Genomic DNA, 23,819 nt, shown 5'->3' on the forward strand with positions numbered 1-23,819 from the left:
TACCTTCCTGTGCGTTTTCCCCTTACACCATCCACAGCCATGCTCTCAAATGGTGCAGAGCTGGCTGAAAGTGGAAAGGGTTGACAACTCCTTGTCATGTTTAGTCTCATCTCTCAACCATAAACCTTAATGAAATCCAAAAGCTTGTTACAGAGCTCCAGAACACCTATATTTGGCTTAAGATGCCAAACAAGGGAAAACTTTCTTTGAGCTACTCTTTGAAGAGCTATAGTGATACACTGTTGGTTACACTGTCCCCTTGAATGGCACCTAAGGCAATTGTCGTTTGGGCTGATATTAACCATTTGAGCACTTTTAAAACTGCAGGTTGTTTTTTTTTTTTCTTGCCATACCCATGTTAAATATGCCTGTTATTAAACAAATTACTTCCTCAGTAAGAGCTAGATATTTTCTGGACAGCTGTTTCATCTTGTAATAATTTGTCATAACCTTAAACAAATGAAATAACTGATTACTAACCTCCTTATGAGGATCCTTATGTGCTTCTAACGTCTTCATGATCGTGAGCTCTGCGTAATTCTTAAACCTTGCTGGCTGGTTTCTTAGAATTTCTCTTAGAACTTTCAGAGCCAAAGCTCTAATTGCATGCTAAAGATTCAATATGAAATTAAATGAGTTATGTATCTTTAAACAGACAAGTGCTTTAACATTTGTTGAGCTGCTGAAAAAGTCTTTAATAATGGAAAAATATCAGATTATGCTCTGCACATATATACAGTCTGGACTTTGTGTTAACAAATAAAACTAGGAAAAAAAATCTTCTCAATTTTTTTTTTGCAGAAAATTCAGGTAGCGTATCATAAACACACTGCTAAACTAATTTGAATTATCTAGGCTACCCAGAAGTTAAGTTGCAAACACGAGGGCTGACAAAACTGTCATGCAAATACATTTTTGTACATGATTTTTTTTAAAATTAAACACAAGCATTAGTGTCTTTTTGATTTTCAGTAATTTCAAACACATGGCCTCTGCAGAGAACAATTACATAGAACTCAGTCTCTCAATAACAAGCATTACTGTGTTTTAGAAACATATTTTTAAATGCTTTGCCACACATGATGTTTTGATACTCAAGATTGCTTCAGAGGCTATTAACAGGCCAGTGTTGAAGCCTAGTGAAAAAACACTTCATCAAACTATCATGTCAGAATCAACAAATAGGAATACTGAAGAAGGTAAGTATCATTGATGCCCTTTTCACCATCAGAGCTCTCAGACTTCATGACATTTTTGTATTTCCCCAGTTTGTTTTTTTTTAAACACTCATTGGAGTTTGTGCCCTTTCAAATTTTAAAGATACTGAAAGTAAGCTATGTGCTTTGTTAACATTCTTAACTGGGTTAATCTAAATTTACCTCTTTATCTCCAAGAGTTTCAAGCAGCAAAAGTAGTATTGTTTTGAAGTGCTCATCCCAAACACTAAAGGACTCTTCTGGAGTTAACTTCATGAGCTCGTACAGGGCAGCCTTTCTTTCCTCAACTCTCTCATTATGGTTTGATAACTCTTTCAGTAACTCAGCAACCAGATCGGAATGGTCCATGGAAGGCTCTGTCAAAAAGGAATACACAGACACAGTTCCCGGATCACTGCAAATAAATATTAGTGCATCTTGTACAACTACGATGGCTAGCTGGCTTTCTAGCATGCTCCCATTTTTTTCCCAAAATTTGTCTGCAAAAATTGCAATTTGGCTACCACTATTTCAGTACAGCCAACATTCCTGAACAAGCTTACAATCACCAAAAAACCCCTACAATGATATTGCGAAAAAAGCAAACCCCCTTGCAGGCTATTTTACTGCTAGAGTTTTTATGCTTACAGTATTCAAATCTGACCTACACTGAAGAGTGTAGGTTACCTTTCCCATACGACCCTTCCATCCAAGATGAAAAATCTGTTTTTTCTCTGTTAGCATTACAGAACTGTTTAGCATTTTGTAAGTCATGATCCCACAACAATAGCTAGGCTGCTAACACAAAGACGGGGGAAAAATGTACAGCAATGGTGCTTGGTAAAAAATAGCTGAAATAAAAGCAAATCTGGCCATCTGTCCCATGGAGATTCCCAATAGCAACCAATTATGAGATGGCCCTGGATTTTAGTTTTGATTAGAGAGGATTCTATGATGATGGATAAATGTATTGGTGACACATGCCATATTTATAAACACTGGACTTCAAACAAAGGTATCTGCAAATAGTCACAGAATTTAAAAATGAGTCTAAACGAAAATTAAATATCAAGTTGTTGCCTTTATTCCATCATTGAGATCCACTTAGCCTGTAAGAAAGAAAAGCATATAGCTTCCATCTTTGCACTGAGACTTAACAGAAACATGCATTTTTTTCTGGAAAAAGTTTGAAATTTCTGGCATAAAATGCGCATGTTCCTGCATTGCATCTTTTCTGAAATGCTTCCATTTATTAACACACAAAATACATTCTCCATAACAAATTAATTATATCATATACTGAGAAACCACAGCCCCTGAACATCTTGTATTCAATATTGCAACTTGTAAATACTGTACAAAGCACTTGCACAAAGAAAAAAGCTGAATACCATAGAATCAAGTATCTTAAAATCACACGTCAGTTACCATGAAAATCATGCTGTTTTTGAACCTCACATTCCTATTTGCATTCTGTTTTGCATGAATAACAGGAGCACGAGCACCTGAAAGCAAACTGCAAGCACTTCTGCTATCTCTATATTAATAGATGATTAATGCTTGACTAAAGGACACAGTGAAGTTGCATTAGGTGAGTTATTAATTAGCAGAGATGAGCAGAATGGACAATTGCTTTTACAGAATCAAGATCATTATTTTTATTGCCAGAGCTATTATGTATATTCTACCAAACTGTGAGGATTACAGCTATAGCAAATCCTATTTCAGGGAATGCATATTGTCACTTAATTAGCAAAACTACCCATATCAGTTTAAATAAAGTATTTTCACTGTGGTGTCATCTTTAATGTATGGAGGGAAGGGGTAAAGACAGGGGAATGCAGCAGCCATGCCCATGCAGAAGTAAGGGGAGGAAAGAAGCTTCCTTAGTCGAGGAAATAACTGAAATTCCTGAAAAACATGAAGATAACCAAGAAGGGTGTGCCTTCACAGCCTGTATTTTCCATTCCTTTGTACGACTTCGCACCTAGTGTTTGATTTCCAAACATTCTCCAGATAAGAATGGAGAAGCAGGAAAGAAGTCATGTTAAAAGTCTACTCTCAAGACTTCTTTTTCAGAAAGAAAAAAAACCACAAATGAACAAGAGCAGATGCAGTTCCTTCATTTGAATTAATTAAAATATGCATTAGAGAGTTAAATATTTGATGAAGAAGAGCTCTTCTCAAACCAATCAAATAATATCTTTTTGACAGGATAAACAGTGTAGGGGTTCAAAGGGAACATACAGGTATATCCTCAGTTTAGGAAATATTTTCCTACCGTCACTCATAGCATCTTAATACAAAAGGCATGCAAACATGGTGGCCATGTTTGCAAAAAGCAAAAAAGCAAATGAAGCTGGTGCAAAACTTGATGAATTACTTGCAGGGTGACTGGACTATAAATGGCTTTCTACTAATCTAGGGGGATACAAGTGATGTCCTTGCTCAGGTCTGTGCAGAGCCTGGTTCTGTTTGATGCTTTTGTTAATAGTATAGAATGAATATAAAATATGCAGATGACATCAACTTAAAAGCAACTGCAAACATTCTGGAGAACAGGATAAAAATTGAAAATTATCATGGTAAATCAGAGTAATGGTCTGAAAGAAAAAATGATGCTAAGTGTAAGGCGAGACACAAAAAGCAGAAATCGTAAGCCCGTATACAAAGTGGCAGGTAAAAAGGAAAATGTTTGGAAAACACAATCCATGGAAATAAGCTAAAATAAATAGTTTCTTTAGAGAAGAACACTGTTTTTCAAACAGACACTGGGAACTGCTTTTAAGGAGTTTGGAAGTGACTTTGAAAGCCAGGTTTCCCTATGCTTCAGCATTTCCCCTGGGGAAAAAACAAAGTGCAAGTGGTTGGAAGATTTAGGCTGCTACTCTGAAAACCTTTTTATGGTAAGAGAGGCAAAACACTCAAATGATCATGTTAAGTTACACTGTGACATCTCCTCTACTGGAAATTTTCAACTTCTAGACAAACCGTCTGCAGAATACACGTTTGTGTCCCAGTGCTGCTGACAGGACTATATCAGTAGCTAAGGTTTTCCCATCTATCCCTGTTCCACATCTTTCTCCCAGTAATACACAACAGGATAGCTGGGAGTCCAATACTAACATAATTTTGTCATGAACAGGCAGCAATTCTCTGGAGCTTCTGAAAACTGAAATCTGATGTCCAATGAGCCCTTTAGGTTTATGGGAAAAGCATGTAACTCCCAACTGAGGAACTGTAAGCACAAAGTATTTTGCCAAGCATATCTTTTCTCATGAACACTTTTTCCAAGTCATCTGAGATGAAATTCTAAAAACAACACACAAATGACAAAATGGACATGATATAACTAAATACTAAGGGTGAACACAGGAATGAAGCAAGTACTTTATTAAGATCTATTAAAAAGCAGACCTAAATAATGCACTGCAGTACTTCTCCAGCCAAGACAAACTAATACTGGATGGGGATGCTTCATTCCAGCCAGTCATGAGTTTCTACAAAACCAGATCATGCTGGTGCAACACAGACTGCATTTGGTTTAACACAGTATCCAAAAATAAGTTGTCAGAAGGTATAAAGATGCTTCCCCCATGTAAAATGGGATCCCTGTAATACAGAATCTCAATCATAAACTGGCCCTGTATGTGCATGGCAAAGCTATTTAATTATTAATATGTACATGACATGATTCGTAAAAACTTGCTTTCCCCTCAGTCTTTTTCAGAAAATAATTGGCTATACTATATGCCTCTTCATAAAACAGAAAACAAAGAGAAATGTACCTTACTTGGATTTTTTTTTTATTTAATGCAAACCTAAAGACTTATAGAATAGTGAAGAAAACACTGTGTCAGAAAATAACTTTGTTTTTCAACAGTTTCTATAAACACAGCTGGATGACAGAAGAAAAACAGGCAGAAAGGGGAAAATTAATTTGCCCCTCACTATTAAGAAACACGTTTACTTAAGCTATAGCTGAATATGAAATACCAAAAACACGAATACCAGATTATGAGAACCATCGACTGCTTATTAAAATAATGACAGTACTATTACTTTGGAACCTTCCCAACATTTAGATACAAAAAATTACCCAAAGATATACTGATAAATATTATAAGGAGGCTCTAGAATCTTCCGAAACAGCAGCCCAAGTTCCTGGATTTACATGAGCTAAATGAACCACCTTCCTGGCAAAAAGCCTGCTTGTTTTGTTTTGTTTTAAAAGAATGTTTAGTCAATAGAAAATGCCAATGTCATGTTTCAAATACAAATATAATACTAACAAAATACTTAATCTTTCACCTCATTCCCTAACTGGTTTGATCCAGTTTTACTTCCTTGCTGTAAATATTTCCCCCACCCTCCCCCTTTAAATTTCAATCATAAAGCAATCTGAGAAGTAAGTTTATACTGACAATACTGCTACAGGATGTGCTACCAGAAGTTATTGTATAATATAGCTCAGTATTTACCTAATTTTTGCCCTTAATCTCTACAAATACCAGGAAATCCAACAAAGTAACTCCAGTGGATTACTAACAAGTAAACTAGTTCAAAATACAGTATTTGTAACAACCTCTCAAAGAAGTGGCACTGTCACCACATACATTGCTAATAATAAATTCAGAAATCGAACTCGAAGATGGAAAATCTCATAATTTTTCTTCCAACACAGAATGTAATCTGAAGCTTACCATCAGGAAACTGCTCTGCATCATCATCAAACATGGCTTCCTTCAAAGCAGATTTATTAAATGGACCAATACCATCAGAGTAATTGTATGGGTTATAATCTCGTGAGCGTGGTGAGGAGTGGGGAGGCATCGTGTTGAGTAAAGATGTTTTGTTATCAAGGGCTGTTCGACCTGTATCGCTCACACCACTTCCTGCTCGTATGTCTACTATTCCAGAAGCACTGCAAATCTGCAGGAGAAATATTATATGAACATATGAAATGGACACACCTTTCAACTAACTACATTACTAATTCATTTATGTAGCAAAAGCTTAAAAATTTCAAACTAGCCTCCAAATAAGAAGTGTTTGAAACAGTTCCCTAAACTTTGCTTTTCTCAAAAAACCCCAAACAAACGAAAAACCAAAAAAAGGAAAGTGTACATAGTCCAAAAAAATTATGAACTAGCAACAGCTGTCAGTATTTTATCTCACAAATTTGATGCAAATTAATTAAAAATGTGTTTAAGCATATGCATATTGGGCAAGCTCAACAAATCTGAAATCCGAAGTTCCAAAGAAGGAGAATTTTTAAACACTGCACGTAGCACTGAAAAACCCACAGGTTTTATATAAAATAAATAAAACCTTCAGGAAAACATATATTAGGGTGCAAGCTTCTCAAAAACTGAACTCCAGCTGTTTTGCAAGATCATCTGTTTTTAATCCGTTAACATTTTAAAATAAACAGGCAGTGCAACTTAGAATTAGTATTTACATTTTCAAAATGTGGTTCAAGTCTAGGAGCATATTTTTCTAAAGCTCTGAAGTTCAATTCAGAAGAAACATTCCATTTCAGAAGTCATAAGACATAAACCTCCTGACACAGATGCTTTATCATCTGTAATCAATCAGACACTGGCTTAGTTTGCTGATACCAAGATGCACTGAGTTTAAATACTCACCGAATCACCATCATCTTTTTTAGCATCTCGTTTTACAGGCTCATTCATATCTTCCTGACTACGAAAACTGAAATTCTGAATGGCTTCAGTGACTCCACGAAGAGAGCTGTAAATATCTTCAGAATTCATATTTTCAGTGTCATAGTCAAATGCACTGTGGGCCACAAAGAAGGACACAAGAATTAAGATTTATTTTGTGACCTCATATTTTTAAATCACATTAGCATACAACTACAGAGACTCAAGACGTATTAATAAAATTATCACTTTTCTTGAAACTCATTAAGAAAACAATCTGGCTCTCCACAATACAAAACTGTATTATGGTATGTCTTAGCAGGTATACTGCCACTGACAGAAAGCACTGAGAGGAAGCAGCCAAGGGAAAGGCTACATTGTGTAGCAGCATCTGCCTGAATAAACGAACTTCTTTTGCTGTTTTATTCTGCTGAGTATGAAGCACCTGGAAGTTTTATACCATCATCTTTCTGAAGGAAGTCCCAAAGTAAGGAGGATTGATAAAACTCAACAGGAAGTTGACTGGTAAAAGCAAAATTACGAAGTCCACTTCACTGGCAAGATTGGTATCACAAAAACCATTTAAAAACTCTTAATTCTTTATTCTCCCCAATATTAAGTCTGGTTTCATGACCCAATGTGATGGTTTTGGCTGAGAAAGAGTTTATTTTCTTCAAAGTAGCTGGTAGGGGGTTATGCTTGGATTTGTGCTAGAAATAGGGTTGATAATTCAGGGATGTTTTAGTTACTGCTGAGCAGTGCTTACACAGAGCCAAGGCCTTTGCTGCTCCCCACACAGCCCTGCCAGTGAGGGGGGCTGGGTGTGCACATGGAGTTGGGAGGGGACACAACCAGGACAGCTGACCTGTGGAGTCATGCTCAGCATATAAAAGAGAGGGAAGAAGGACGAAGGACGTTTAGAGTGATGGTAGTTGTCTTCCCAAGTCACTGTTACAAGTGATAGGGCCCTGCTTTCCTGGGGACAGCTGAATACCTGCCCACCACAGGAAGTGGTGAATGAATTCCTTGTTTGGTTGTGCTTGCACAAGAAGGTTTGCTTTACCAATTAAATTGCTGAGTTTTCTCACTTTTATATTCTGATTGTCTCTCCTATCCTGCCACAGGGGGAGTGAGTGGCAGCATGGTGCTTAGTTGCTGACTGGAGTTTAACCACGACACTCAGCTGACATATTCTAACATTTGTCAGAGGTGAATACTTCTGTTCCTTCTCTTGCTAATCCATTTGCATACCAAAATGCACAGCCCTTTCCCACCTAAGGCCAGCTTTGGCACTTGTCAATGTACTATCAGTTCACTGTACTATCATTATATGGAGAAAAGGTGACTATTTTTAAGCATCTGTCATTTTTGTGCCAAGTTTTCTTCATGCTTTGGGGTTACGACTTTGGATAATGTGCCATGAAACCCTAGATGCAGAATTGTAACACCACCAGCCTACATCACCTTGGTGACAAAGTGTTCTGCGATGTATTGGTTGGGGAAGTGAGAGGACTTGACCAACTTGCTGGGGAGCGTGGAGTAGGTCTTGTTAAAGGACTTCCCATCGATCCCTGGAGAAGGAGGAGAGGTGAGAAGAGATACTCCAGTAGGACTTCAGCTTCCCTTTTTACATTACTGTATTTATTTTCTAGTGCCCAGAAACATTTAAAGAGCTTCTATTAATTTCTTGGATTGGCTAAACAATTACTAGCAACTTTAATCCTGTGTAACTTTGAAATTAGAAAGTAAAAGATAAGCTACTCTTAAAAAGCACATTCAAACTTATTAAGTCACCTGGAAGCAACACAGACTAAGAAACTTTAATTCTACAGGAACAAGAAAAGGCATTCCATAAAGAGTGGTATCAGCCACTAAGATGAGCTTCTACATAGATTTGGGTTACCTTTCCTCCTCTATCAACCTTCTTGCTCTCACAAATAACTCTACTGAAATGTGCTTATGTTCAAAACATCAATAACTTTAGAAAGAATAGTAATAGAGGTGAAGATACCTGACCACTATTGCCTGTATTCCGGAGATGATTATGGAGAAGCTTTGTAGCTCCATCCTGAAATGTTTTTGGTAAAGCACCCAATAGCATTGTAAACTCTGGAGTGTTGAGTTCAAAAAGGGAAATCAGCACTGACTGTGCAGCCTACAAGAAGAAAATCCAAATTGAAGACATTAATTAAGAGTTTCAAAGTAATTTTATCAGCAAGAAATGTATAATGAGTGGTAATTACAAAATATGACTTGAGTCTTGATCAAGCTTAAATAAAGATGTTAATAGATATGAACAAAAGCAATTCATATTTACTGGTAAGCTGAAATTCTGATTTCGATAAATTCAGGCACACAACAATAATTTTAACAAGCAGTCTTTCAGAAATGCATTTTTCAATTTCCCTAACCCAGATCTCTCCTCAGTAAAAAAATACTGAAGGAATTTGCAAAATGGCTTTTAAGGGGTTTGGGAAGTTGAACAAGTTTAAAGAGAGAAATGGAACACACCGGGCAGGAACAAGCCTGTGCTCCCTTCCCCTGAGTACTGAAAGTAGCAATTCCAGATCAGAGCTAATCAACACACTAACTTGAAAAGGAACAGTTACCACTTTAGAAATTAAAAATACCCCAAACAAACAAGACACCCTGACTGGAACAAGACTGTAGTGATCACAGCACTTGATACTCTCTATAATGTATCCTACAGCCAAATTAGTTAGTTAACCTTGCCCCCACTTCCCACTCTGCTTCCTTTTAGCGCTTTAAAGGATAGGCAAACATGTAGCTGACCGTATTCTGAAGTTGAAAACTTAAGTCTGTAGTCCACTGGATGTCACCTCCCACACCCTCAATTTTATCAGTTCATCTTTAACACCATGTTCTTTCTACAGCATGTTTTATTACATATTTTTTTTTTTACCTGAAAAAAAAAAATCATTGCTCTTCACTAACAAGCAACACAGTAAGCTATACGTTGTATTCCTTTAGTAAAGGAATACTGACTGCACAAAACAGTAGTTTGTACAGTTTGATGAAGATTCACTGGATAGTGTCACAAACCTGTTAACATCGTAACTAAACTAACATGTGCAAAGAAGAGCTAGAGAAAGTTCGAGAATTAACAGCTTCTTTCTAGTAAGAAACCCTGACTGTAAGATTAACCAACTATGTGTAGTTTATACAGCTCACCATCAAGGTCTGCCACACACTGGAGAGAACCAGTGCCTCATGTGAGACAGAATGATAGGCAGCCTGCTTAAGCAGCAACATACTCTAAGCAAGTAGTTTAGAAAATTCTTTTAGACGTTTATTTCCCTCCTTTTGCTTCCAGAGCAATGAACTGTAGCATTTTTTAATTAAAAGTGGAAAGCCAAGGTATGAGAACACATACCTGCACACATCTTAGTATTAATTTAATGACAAAAATCCGAGCATGTCAGATTGCCACAAATTATCTTTCCATACTCGTGACTAGCTGTTTTCTTCAACTTTTATTTCCTTCTCCCTGTGACAAGCTTTCCCTTTAAGTGATCACTGTGAATGCCCTCTGCAATGTCTTTGCTGTTTCTCTTGTCCTTGTTATTTCTTATGGTCAGTCTTTTGATCAAAATTGACACAAAGCAAAATCAAAAGAAATTCATCAACTGAGCAAAGGTTTGGGAATTACCACTTTCCTTTTTCTGTCCTGTTATCCAGTCTCCAATCCATAACACTGTGTCTATTTAAGCTGCTAATAAAAGAACACAGTGGACAGTCCAGGGTCGTATCAGAAAACAACACCATCATGTCTGCCCACAATGAAGCTCTGTCCAAAGTATCAAAATTAATATTGACTCAAAGAAGGTTTTCAACTATGCAATTATCTGTTTTCTCTCTTTTTTCCTTAACACAGAAACTTCGTTACATTTAGAGTATTATACACATTTTAGAGTATTGGGATGTTTTTCTTCTCCTCAGCATAAGCTCTCTCTTGATATTTCAGTCATACAGAGATCAACTTTAAAGACTGCAATAAGAGTTAGAAGTATTTCTTTGGTTTTGTTTTCTTCTTAGAAGAACTCTAAGAAGATTCTAACTCCTTCCAGAAGCATTCTAATCTTAGAAGAAATCTGTGTTCCGAAACACAATTTTACCTTCCAGCAAGAAGTCCCATGTCACTGAACTAGACCAGAAGCGCCCAACTTCAGACTAATAAACTAAGATTTTTCACAATACTTGGCACTGGAAATGTTTTTACTAATGAAAAAACCAAATCCCTGAATTATACAGAAGTATGTGGGAAAAGCTTGTTATTTAAAGAAATCATACTAAATGCTATAAAGTCTATTAAACTAAGTAAAATTAAAAAGCCTGTAATAGCAGGTTGAGAAGCCTGTTAAGAGAATGAAATATTTTGTATAACCAGAATTACTCTTTTGACTTCTTATTGGTAAAATTTTATTGTCAAGAGTTATAAAAGGATTTTGGCCGCTAGTTGCCTCTGACAGTTGTGTTATGGAAAGAAAAAATGAGAAAACTTTTATAATTAAGGTGTTCCAGACAATTAAACTCACTGGCAATTCTTTCCATGATTCAGTTACTTATTGACATAAAAATGCTTATTAGACATATGAACCATCAGATAAGACAGCTTGCCACGTGTCTCAGTACTAAAACTTCACTGATTTAGAAGATAGTGCTGCTTCAATTCTCCTCCTGTTTTATGGTCTTTCATATGTCACTAGAACATGATACCAGGCAAGAAAAGTCCATTGGACATAATATATTACAGCTTTCTCATACTCACAAAGTTATACAAGAAGTGAAAGACTAAAACATTATCTCAAATACAAACTCTCATGTGTTTTTTTTGGTGAATATTACAAGCATTCTAGATACCAAGAAGTCATGGAAGTTACTGTGATTTTTAGTTGTCTGTGTCAAAGACACTTGCACTGATGAGACATAAAGTTAGTATGGTTGTTTAGCCTTCAAAAAGTGTTAACATGCTGGCAATGGCAGCTATGAAAGAATGGCTGGTGACTATCAGAACAAAACTCAATTCCACTAAACTGCAAACAAAATTAGAAGATTTTTGCTATCTGTAAACTGAAGTACTACTTAGAAACCCTTTCCAAAGCCTGCATTAATAGTACATTTATAGCCGTGTAGCTCACAAATATTAATTTTCACAATGTTAAATGGAAAAAGGAGCTTTGCATTGGAACTGCAGCACTATAAGAACAAACCTTTGACACTACCTTATTAAAGTACAAATTTTCTTTTGTCAGTGGTTCAACAGCTATTTACCTATCTTTGTTAAACACAAAGGACTTGAGAAAATCCAACACAGATTAGACCAAGTTTGCTACCAAATATACCACTCACGCTGGTTACAAATGTGCTATTAGCATCATGGAGGGTGGTCTCTGAAGCAATATTAAAATTGTATAGAAAAGAAATTTTGATACTAGATAGTGCTTGAAATAAAAGTTATTCCTTGCATTATGAAACAATCTCAACATATTAACATACATGAAAACACAACCCTAATGGAGAGTTTCAAGATGTGTTAATTTAAAATTTTTACTTTTTACTTTTTTGGCCAAAATCTACTTTTTCACTTTTGATGCTTTATACAGAAAAAATAGATGCATTTACTGAGAACAATATAAAAGTGTCTTTTCTCTATGAAAGAAATAAGTTTGCTTTTAAAGGAATTTTTTTTTTTGTTTAGGCAAGAAATATCACCTTCTCTAATTTGCCAAGGTACTTGAAATGTACTGCAATGCTAAGGACATGTTAACAAACATACCTTCCTAACATCTGAGCTTTTAGGTTCAGTGGTCCAGGTGATGATTCGAGACACTGCTAACCTCGTTTCACTTGAGTTAACAAAATCTCCTGGATCCATCTGTTGTGCAAGAGTTTCTATGTATTTTAGGATTGCAACTTTGACCTGCAAAGAGAAACAGAGTCAGGTGGACAGTAAAAATGGTGTGCTACAAGAAAAAGTGTGCTTGCAGAGTGGAGTATTCCTTAAAATAAAGACTGGGGTTTTTTCTAATTAAACTAGACATGTTTTCAGCATTGATATAAAACTTTTTATAACAAATCAATTTACAAGTGGATAAACATTTGAAGAAGGGAGTTATTCCATAGAAATTCAAATATTCATAGAAAGCTTACATTTCACTGCAATTAAAAGACACATAAATCACTGCATATGCAGAAGCTTGTATTAAAAAAAAAAAAAAGAAAAGATTTATTCAGAATTATTTCAAGTACTAAAATTAAAAATGAGTATCATTTGATGAACCAATAATCAGCTCTTACTAGTTCCTACTAGCATTTAGGTAGTTAATACTCAGTACTTTTTTATAAAACACCAGAGTCGAGCAGTCACTGTCCTTGGGAATAAGCCACAGGAACCTTCCCATTAAATACTAAGAAGGTGTGGAATGGAATTTCTAGAAGAGACTCGAGGTGGGGGGGTCACATGCACACTTTTTTAAAAGATATGTAGAAGACAGAGACATGGATTTACCTGGAGGACAGAAAAGCTGCTGTACTCCCTGATTTATCTAAGTTTTATCATAGTTCTTTTACTCCACTAACTCCCTCTACTCGCTATGTAGAATCCCTGTTTTGTACATCCCAGTCTCTCTCTAGTTTCTCCAATACTGCCCTACTGCACACTCTTGGGCAAAGGGCTACTATGCCTCTATAATATTTACCTCCTCAACTCCTGCTGCCTCAGAGTCATTTATTTAGGTCACCTATTTGACTTGGCTGCTTTAATTTCCACTAATAATTGCAGTGAACTAGAAATACCTATCAGGAGGGAGACACCTACATCCATCATAATCAGAAACCGAACCAGTTCTGGGTGTATCTTTGGTTGTTCATGGTTTGTAGTACAACTGTTCTGGCAAAGCTATTCAGAAATTTCTCTTGGTCATGAAACTTGCAAGCTAGCAAAAACTCAAGATACACTGGCACACACATGAGGATTAATAATGAATACTTCATTTTCAAAGCAGCTGTTAAAGCTCAACTTTGAAGTTACACAACAAGTAACAGCTGGAGGCTTTCATCTTATGCAGATCAGTATCAACAAATGCAGTAAAACCCACACTATTTGCTAGATTCTTTCCAAGGAAAAAATAAACCACAAACACCTCTGCAGCAAAAAAACCTTAGGCCACAGGACTTCCCAAGTATGAAGTAGTAGTTAAAATTTCTACATTACCAAGTGAAACCATTATGACAACATTATGTTTCACTGTTTAGGACATAAATATATTTAATATAACACTTCCAAAAAATTGCTCTTAAGAGCTGTAACACTTAGAACACCCAGGGGCATTTCTCCCACTGAAAAAACTCTGAAATACTGTATCTGAGAGAGGAGTATTATTTAGCGTTTAAACTACTCCCTGAGGAAATCGCACAGACTTCTGGAAAGATGGAGGCTCTTGGGAGAGAGAAGAGCACTGAACAGAAGATGAATGGAGAGAGTTCACACTAGTAAAGCTTCTCACAGTGAGACACATTCCCAAAGCTAAATTTGAGAGCTATTTTGAAAAAGAGTGCTTTTTACCAATTGTTTTTCAGAGAAGAAATTCTAGAAGGGCTATACTTTTCTATGCTCACATATAATGAAACAGTATTATTACAGACAAAAAACCCCACCCTGAAGTAAACTCCATAAGAGTAGTGAATCTATTTTAGATGTATTTTTGCCAATATTTTTTGCCAGTATTTACAATATAGCCAATATTTTGCTTATTACAATAAGATGTACACAACTGAAATTCAGGAATAAAAAGTCTAGCACAGTTCTCTTTCAACAATCCATCTAATCTTTCTGAGAGAGGAGATGAGAATTTTTTGACTGCAGTGAAAGCATCTCCAAAATTCTTACAATGAATATCTGCCGTTAATCTGAAACCAGTCTTTGTGAAGTTGCTTAATACTGTCCTGACGTTCTTTGTACTCTTCTAGCTTGAATTTATTGCATTTTTTCTGGACTATAAACACTGATGCATTTTTCCTGTACAGCATATTACGGACAGGCATTTTGTTTAGGAACAGCACTGCTGCAGAAAGTGAGATGAAATACATACAGATCAAGCCACGATTAGCACTATGACTCACAAAAAAATAGATTAGACATAAATAGAATTAAAGTGCTTCATAAATATCTTTCACATATAATGAAACAATAAGTTCTGGCACAAAAATACGTGCAACTACCTCCAGAAATTCAGGAACTACTGTAAGAATGCTACAGAGTCAGTGCTAGAGGATAAATTTTTTTCCTGTCCTGTGAAAAATGTGAGATGTACAGGGTTTCTTCTGCTACATCAGGGTAAGAGAACAGAAACATTTCATGTAACAGGAAAAAAAGAAAAAAGAGAAAGGAATACAGAGAAGCTGCTTTCCTCAAACCTGAAAACAGTCTGCTTACACCCCAGGTGTCTGTCTCTAAGTTACTGGATACTAAAAAGTGACTGCCTCTGCCATTATTTAACAAAATTACTAAAATGTACACTAAAGGTGAATTTTGAAGGGCTCTCTCACTGCTGCAAATCTGAGTCATTGGTTGGTTGGTTGTTTTCTTTTAATTCAGAAATTTTAATACTGACTTTGTAAAAAAAAAAAAATCTGATCCAGCTGCGGCAAAAACCTTTGTCAATAAATCAGTACTTTCAAAGGAAAGAGGGATTCAGAAATGTGAGCTCTGGTCACAATGCTTAAATCAATTCCTCACTGAGTCTGAGTCATCTGATATTCAAGCCAAGAAAAATGACTGGAAGTGTATTTCAGGATAACATTCATTCTTTGAAAACTGCATGTTTTGCACCTGCAAAAATAAGCTTAACAGATTACATTCCCTGTAGAACATTTGGCTCCTATGCCCACCTATACATTTGACCAAAATAGATATATGCATCTGACATCTCTAAGCTGAGTTTCAGCAGTTCACCACACCTACACGTAAAAATACCACAGAACTAAGACAGATACTGCACAGTACATTACGCTGGATCCTCTGCAGATTTGGTCAGTAGAATTCTATCTTCCTTATGGTAGGTCCTCTTACTGCCTAGCTATCCAAATCCACCTCTGTGGCCGCTCTAAAAGCTCAAACTTAGCTGTCTTTCTAAGGGTAAGAATGATAATGACGGTTTACTCCAAAGGATCATGATTATTTACTACCATGTGAAAACCAGAGGAAAAAGTAATTTGCAGAAGGCAATCATTCCATGGCACAAATTTCTGATATACCATTCCTTCTTATATCTGACCATCTTTAAGGACGCTGAAAATCCCTTCTCTGACTTTTTCCTGTCACAGTGACTGCCGCTTCTCAGTATTCCTTGCCCAAAGGCACACTGTGAAACAAGATAATAATTTATCAAAGAACAAAAGACTTCAAGAATTGGAGTAGTGCCCTAGGATTATCAATTAATCTGTTAGACATCGGGGTGCACTGAAGATGGGTTTAGTAAAAGTATTTAAAAATGTGGATATTAAATAGATACTTCTGCAATTTGTGCTCAATAACTTTACTGTCTGGATCCTGAAGTTGTAGTTACCATATAAAGACAGAAGTAGGGAGGAGATACCACTTTCTTCTGGAAAAAAGCTCACCTTCTCTTAAACATACTTTACTGTCCCAAAAATTCATTTTAAATACTCTTGATATTGTTTCAAAGTAACAGGTGTCCTTCTACAGAGGTAACTTTTACCGACATCTTGATTTCACAAGTCTCTCTCAAATACTGGAATTTATTTTCAGAATGTCTTCCCATTAAGTGTTACATATTTCTTAATTCGTTCTAGGCCATACAGCGAATAATCTTGAACATAGCCCCAACTCGGTCAAATAGGAGTCTGTGTCCTGTTCCAAATCTACATTCTCAATTTTTAAACATGCTCGATATACCTTTACTAGCTATACTACTGTATGGGGAAAAAAAAAAAGACTACCTCAACCATCAAATCCACCTTCCTGGGGAGGAAACCAAGTAAAATAAAACCAAGATAATTTTTTTTCCAAGGATTCATTTAAACAACAAACTGATTTTTACTACCTCATTTGCTGTCTTCAATAAATGACAGCAGTCCCTTTTTAACACAGCTCTACGAAGCAACAGTGGTCAACGTATCAACTGTCCTCAAAAGCTTAAAAATGTAAATTTTACTGTATTGTAGACAAAAAAGGCATATTCATGTGACTTTAGGTTCAACATAACTTGGGAAAAGTCATATTCTTGTGCAGTATCAAACTGTATTTCGTGCAGGATAGAGCGGAAAATGCCAGTTATCATATGCTTGTTATTTCCCCTTTCACATTACTCATAAATCTTCTTAGGATTTGATGCATTTATACTAAAATCAACTCTCTTTGGAACTGCAAATGTATTACAGAACACATTTTTACTTTTCAGTTCTGCTGGCAGGTCTATGGACTATAGATTCTTATGTAAAAATGTGTGTAATTATAAAACTACACACTGCTTTCAGAAAAGTGTACCAAAGAGGGAGTTGATTTTTGACACAGTAACTCAAATTCATATTAATATTAGAATAATTTAAAATAACTGAAGACCTATCAGGCCAAACACAGGAAAATAAATCTATTTATATGAACTAGGAAAAGAAGATTGGGAAATCACAAACATAAAATTAGAAAAGACTTGATAGAGTGAGTTTGCATAACCAGCTTGATGTTAGGCAGCCACATTTTTGTTGCTCATTTTTACTGTATTGTGGTTTTATTAGATCTCTCTTGTAGCAAACATTTTCATACTATTGTCATGTTTAAAACTGAACATCTGCATGCTTAAAGTTTCTCGCAAAGGTTAGTAGCAGCATATGAATGCATTCAAATAAAAATTATTGAAAACACTGTAAGAGTTTCACATAGGGTTAAAGAATAAGACAATAATTCAGACAAAAACCTTTGAGCTCCAAAAAGAGCGAAGCTGGTCCTGTAGTGCTGGCTTGACTGTCTGAAAGTTTACAAAAACAAAATCCACTAATTGAAAACCTTTTTTTTCTTTGTTTTTAAACAAAACAAAAATAACAAAACAATTTCAAATATTAAGACAAACAAATGTCTATGAATGAAGATTTCTGTTTTCAAAGTAAGCCTGAAAAGTCTTACCTTCAGGCTAGGTGTTTGGGTCTGGTCAACAGTAAATCTCATTAAAATACTGAATTGGAGGTCATTTGGAAAAGATTCCCTGTAAACAAACAAAATAATGTTACGTTATGTGAAATTTTCTCTTAATACCTTTTGAGAAAAGCTAAATAGGCCCTCACTCTTTTCAGTAAAGAAAAGCTTTAGTACTTCTAAAAGAAATTTCTACAGGTTTTGCTGATACTGTATCTGACCTTTCAGAAACATTCATTTTGGTATGTAAAGGACAAAATTAAAAGAATTCCTGCTTCAAAGCAATTACAGCTACAATAGATAATGCAAGTAATAAGGAATCATACAATAACAATATGGTAGTATCATATTCTAAGTTTTTGCAATCCCCAAGTCAATATGCAGCAGTACTGCTGAAGTTATATACCACATCCCTCCCATATACTTCTCCAAACTAGCCTGCTCCATTCTGCTCTCTGCTCTCCCATACTACATCTCCAGGTATGATCCTCAAGGGGTCTGCTGCAGCAGCAAAAAAATTCCCTGTCTCCCATCTACATATGCCATACACTTCCCCAGATTTCCCAGCCCATCTGGCATGTGGACAGGCTCAGCAGAGGCCTGGACTGCTTACAGGCCTGTCCTGTATTTCAGAGAATGGAGCATGACAGTAAGTCCCAGAGCCCCTCCAACTCTACTTAAAGACCTAGTTTTCAATTGGAAAGAACACTAGACAGGGATGGGTATCTCTGATGGTCCCCAAACTCATGAAGATCATTTTGGAATCAGTCTATTAATGAAGTCTGGGGACAACGGAGGGAAGACAGACAGCAAACCTATTATTGCCATAATAATTAAATGTCATGCTGACACTGAGAGATGAATATTCCAATAAGACTTTTACAACAAAATAAAGAAGTTTAAACACAATTTCTACATCACCGAACACAGGGTAAGACAACAAACATACGTGTCTCAGACGCACATTTTGGAATCAGATAAGTAGTATCATATTAATTTTTCAGCATTAAAAACTCAGACCCTTTCAACTGAGAATCACTTAGGAAACCAAGATGCTTAAGTATCAAGGTTTACTGAAGTTTCATAATCTGTTATGAGCTCTGCATTTTCCCAAGAATCATACAACACACAGAAAAAAAAAAAAGACAAAGAAATAACCTGGAAGTAAGGGTTTGGAATTTTTTTCTTTTGTTATTAAGAACTTTATTTTCTTTCTAATAATTAATTTCTTCCATTATTAACAGCTATATTGTTGTTACTTCTTAAGAACTCATTACCTTGTGACATCAAGTGCCTTCTGAACTTTTGCTTGTACAGATCCAAGCAAATCAGCACCCATTTTTTTCAACAGCTGTGTCAGCAGAACAAACAGCCAGTCCTGCAGATCTTCTTTATGGACCTGGATGAAGTCGACCAGTGTCTCCAAAAACATACTGAAAACCTAAAAGGCAGAAGAAGATGGAAAGAGGGTAGGATGGGGCAAAAGAGGAAACAACACTGACGTATGCTGAACTTACAAACAAAGAAGAAAGCAGTAAGGGAATCAAAGGCAGAGAAAGGCAGTGTTTTGCAGCCAAGCAGGGAAAAAAAAAAGGAAAAGAAAAGAAAAGAAAAGAAATCTGCCTTGCTTTTTCATTGGATTTTGATACAAGAGTATATTGGAAATGTTAGCCGACTTCTGTAGAAGTTTGACAATTAGATATTCCATGCAGTTTTGTCAAGAAAAGAAATGCTTACTGTGATGGCTGGCGCAACCTCAATTTTTCCAGTATAACTTAATTTTTTACCCTTTCAAGCTTTATCATTGAGTTGATTTGACATATTCCTCGAAGGCTACAAAAAGGCTTTCTCTTTAAAACTAAAAAAGCTGCTACAATTGTTTAGCAAAATATTAATTGTAAATATATGCATTACTAAATACTGCAAAATCATGAAAGTTCGCCAATTCCTTTGCATAAAATATTTGTGGAACAGAACAAGATTCTTCTACTATTGCAGGTATCCCAACACAAAATTATTCACCACAGTAGGGGAAAAATGTCACGATGAATGCCTTTCAGATTGGCAGGTGTTTAAAACACAGAAGTACTTTTGTCTTTTAGAAAACAGGATATCCATTGTGTTCTTTTCAACTAATAGTGTTGAAAAGACTGCATTCGGTAAAAAAAAATAAATCAAAACAAAACCATGTATTTTTGTATTTACAGTAACTTCAGCACTCACACCAGGAAGACGGGCTTTTTGGAGGGAAGGGGTAAAAGAGGGCACGACAAATAGGTAACTTTGTTTAAACAACTCTTTTAGTATATCTCACTAATTTTAAGGTTTTTTTCGAGACTTACAGAGTGAAATCAGAATGTATATGCTCTATACAAGTGTGGCCCATAGATTTCCTGTTCCTCTGACAAGAAAAATGGGTGTTTGGGCTGAAAATGCTACCTTCAGAACTGATACACACTCTAGCTCCAGCACAGAGTTGGGTATAGAAGCAGAAATATTGCTGTGATGCAAAGCAGGTTGGAGAGATATTGCCTCCTGAGTATTTTTGACATGGGTACGTGGTCAGAAATTGCAGCTGTAGAGGAAGGGCTGGAATCCCACATCCTCCTGCAGCTGACCTGGCTAGTCATATGATCAAATTCTGCTACTGTCTGTGAGGGTGCATGATCCCAAACTGTGATCATACCTCATGTGGCTGCAGAAACAAGCCCATGGAAGTGTGGACTTTCTTCCACAACACTCATCCAACTTTGAAGGAGGTGGTGCATGCTGCTGTATGCCTTCTTTGCTGAGGAAATTTGATCTCTTAAGTTGATAATCAAGTCAGGGTATGCAAATGCACACCATAAAGTGGAAAAAATCCATACAAGTATCTTTTAAAGAAGTGCCTCAAAATTTACACTAGAAATAAAAAATAAATTCAAATTCTTTTTTTCAAGAAAAGGTGGACCAGATGATCCTTGAGGTTCCCTTCTATCTAGGTATTCTTTGATTTTCTCAGGATCCACTAAAGACTAGGGAGAATCCTTTAAGAAACATCTTAAATACTGAAGATCCACGTTAGAAACAAAACAATACAAATTCTACTCAATATAAAGCCTGTAATGATTAGCTGCTTAAATTAACTTCCCTTTTTGGGGCAAACTACATTAAAAATTGTAAAAAAAAAAAAAAAAAAAAGAGAAAAATTGCCAATTCCCTGCTGTATTCAGGTTGAGTTTGACAAATTACTGTGCCAGTACTGGGACGAAATTTTTATGCTTGGGATTAGAAACATCTTCAGTATTAGGCTAAACTGAAACAATACATCACTTTGTGGATGCACAAAGCTGTAGAGACAAATACAAGACAGGCAAATCAAAGCAATAAATACTTTCTGTACTGTAATATGACGGTCTTTGGATTTCACAGCCCTAAAATATGGGAAAAGTATACTGGACTTAGGCAAGCAACAAAAAAAAAATTCCAGTGCTATAAAGATTACACTGGGGGATCTTAAAACTATATTCAAAACCCTTCAAATTAAACTATACAGGTCAGCAGAATTTAAACCTGTACCTGTTTCTTTGAGTTTGCAGACACTGACACACACATCTTCTCCATTAAAACACACAGGTTGAACAAACTGGTTACAACTTCTTATTTGATGGAGTAATGTGGACTACTTATGATACTTCACACATGTAAAGTGGTTTAATTTCAAATCATTATGGAAACGAATTATCAATCACTGTCAAAAGTACTCTTAAGATCCTGTGCTGATGTTTTAGCTGTTAAAAATACACCTAACTGAGGACTCAGTTTTGTTTTCATGCTTTATTTGTTTTTAGGTTTACCATAGTGAATGTCTGGAGAAAACTCATGAGTCATTTTGTTTTATTAAAAAAACCCCAAAACAAACAACTAATCATACCATTTTGTCTTATACCAAAGTGTGAACAATTTAAGAAGGCTGAAAGAGCATTTAAGGTAAAGGATGAACTTGGAATGGAAAATGGAACTCAACCACCTATATGTTGAACAATGTATGTGGATACTGCAAAAACTGCAGTTTCCATTTTTATGATGCAAATTAAAATTCCGAAATTAACCATCTAAAGCTGAAGGTTTTAATAATTTGATAGTGGAAAAAAAAATTGATATGAAAATAACTGTAAGTGATCTACCTTTAAAGTGAATTATTTCAGATGTGCCAACCACCACAATATAAAGCAGGAATGCATAACCAAACAATGTCAGTTAATTAGTAGATAAAGCACATCTTGAAAATTTACCACACAGTTTACTAATTGTATATAGCATTTTATGACTGCAAAAGGCTTGACACTGCATGAACTCTTTGGGGAAGAAAAATAGAGAAAAAGGGTTAATTGCACATTCATGCAAGTAAGGTTAGGCTTCCAACAAATATTGAACCAACTTACTCTCTAAAGAGAGTTCCAACACAGGGGACAGCATGCAAAACGAAACAAAAACAAAACAAAACAAAAAAGAACAACAGAAAAGGGAAAAAGATAAAAACACACAAATTAGTGGCCATCAATACAAAGTTCCTGTATGGAATATAAAACAAAATAAAACAAAAAAGGTATTTCAAAACTTTTATGATAAATTTAGTAATTTTATTGGGATACCCAATGTATTTTTAAAATAAGCACTTGGCATGTTCTTCAAATCATTCTCCCATTTTCTCCTCCAAATGTTAATAATCTCTTTTTCTATGTAACTCCCTACATCCAGCTATCACGCTAAAGTAAACTTTAAAAAAAAAACCAACACAAAAGTGATGACAGAGTAATTCCTACAGACACCTAAAGAGAATCTAAGATGAGATTTATGTAGCTGTATGTATGTAATTAAAAAAAAAAAAAGTCACAGCTCATGAACTCTTAATACTTAAAGGATCCTCCTGATAATATATGGGTAACTATTAATAGTTTTGCAATATCAAAAAGCAGGTAAGGTTTCAGTGACTGGAACAAGAGTACCACATGTGTTACAACACAGGACCAATTTCAAACTCAAAGTAATGTTATTTTACGTCAGAATGCCCAGTAAACAAACAAAACAATCAACTAGAACAACTCAGTGTAACATTCCTAAAGGCTTAATGAAAAGGTAAAATGTTCTTCTGACACAAGTTTTGGAACATTTTCATTACCCTTCTCTGGCTCTCCCACTACAAAAGAAATCTCCAAGGTAGTTCTGACATATTCATTGCTGCAATATTAATTAACACAGAAAAGGTAAAATTAAACTGAGCTGGTATTCACAATTTTGCCACTACTTCATTTAAAAATCAGTAATATGTCAACATCTAACTTTCTTTCCTCTCCTTCAAATTTTCTCTTTATGGAATGTTTTCTTCTCTTAAACTGCTTGGTTTAGTCTTTTCTTCTGGACTTCTGTAGTATGTCAGTAACTTCAGTATCATATTGCTGTCTTGAATGCAAGTTTTTACCAAAATACATGGTGTCAGAGATAGCAGCTAAGTCACTTTTTCCAGCAGGAAAAATAAGGACAAATAAACACTGTTAAGACTTCCCACCACTCTGACTTTCATTTTCCACAGTGGTAATAAGGAAGACTTAAACATAAGTAAAATGTATTGTATAATCAAAGTAGTTTTTCAGAATTCTGCTGGGAAAAGCCAATGCTTCTGAAATAATACTTTGCTCTGAATTTACCTGGGTTATCATTTTACCAATTCTGAAATATGCACACAAAATGGAACATGTTATACTCAACATAAAAGGTAAGGTTTCTTCCAAACAAGCCCATAATTCT

The 23,819-nt window shown here is 35.7% G+C and overlaps 1 protein-coding gene across 48 annotated transcripts in view; it reads right to left on the minus strand.

Moving 5' to 3' along the window:
* Positions 1-23,819, minus strand: part of CLASP2 (cytoplasmic linker associated protein 2) — a 143,459-nt gene that overhangs the window by 5,835 nt on the left and 113,805 nt on the right. For 19 of the 48 annotated variants that reach the window (XM_032678819.1, XM_032679070.1, XM_032679148.1 and 16 more), the window contains 11 exons: positions 22,457-22,459; positions 19,310-19,473; positions 18,024-18,102; positions 17,818-17,868; positions 12,660-12,803; positions 8,874-9,017; positions 8,327-8,433; positions 6,845-6,998; positions 5,900-6,128; positions 1,380-1,573; positions 481-609 (listed from right to left, as the gene is read on the minus strand). In XM_032678819.1, the coding sequence (XP_032534710.1) occupies positions 481-609; positions 1,380-1,573; positions 5,900-6,128; positions 6,845-6,998; positions 8,327-8,433; positions 8,874-9,017; positions 12,660-12,803; positions 17,818-17,868; positions 18,024-18,102; positions 19,310-19,473; positions 22,457-22,459 (1,398 nt within the window). The remainder of the gene's footprint in view (positions 1-480; positions 610-1,379; positions 1,574-5,899; positions 6,129-6,844; positions 6,999-8,326; positions 8,434-8,873; positions 9,018-12,659; positions 12,804-17,817; positions 17,869-18,023; positions 18,103-19,309; positions 19,474-22,456; positions 22,460-23,819) is intronic. The other 29 variants (XM_032679197.1, XM_032679169.1, XM_032679113.1 and 26 more) reach the window with 3 other exon arrangements.

This window comes from Chiroxiphia lanceolata, chromosome 1 (assembly GCF_009829145.1).
Source record: "Chiroxiphia lanceolata isolate bChiLan1 chromosome 1, bChiLan1.pri, whole genome shotgun sequence".
NCBI lineage: Eukaryota > Metazoa > Chordata > Aves > Passeriformes > Pipridae > Chiroxiphia > Chiroxiphia lanceolata.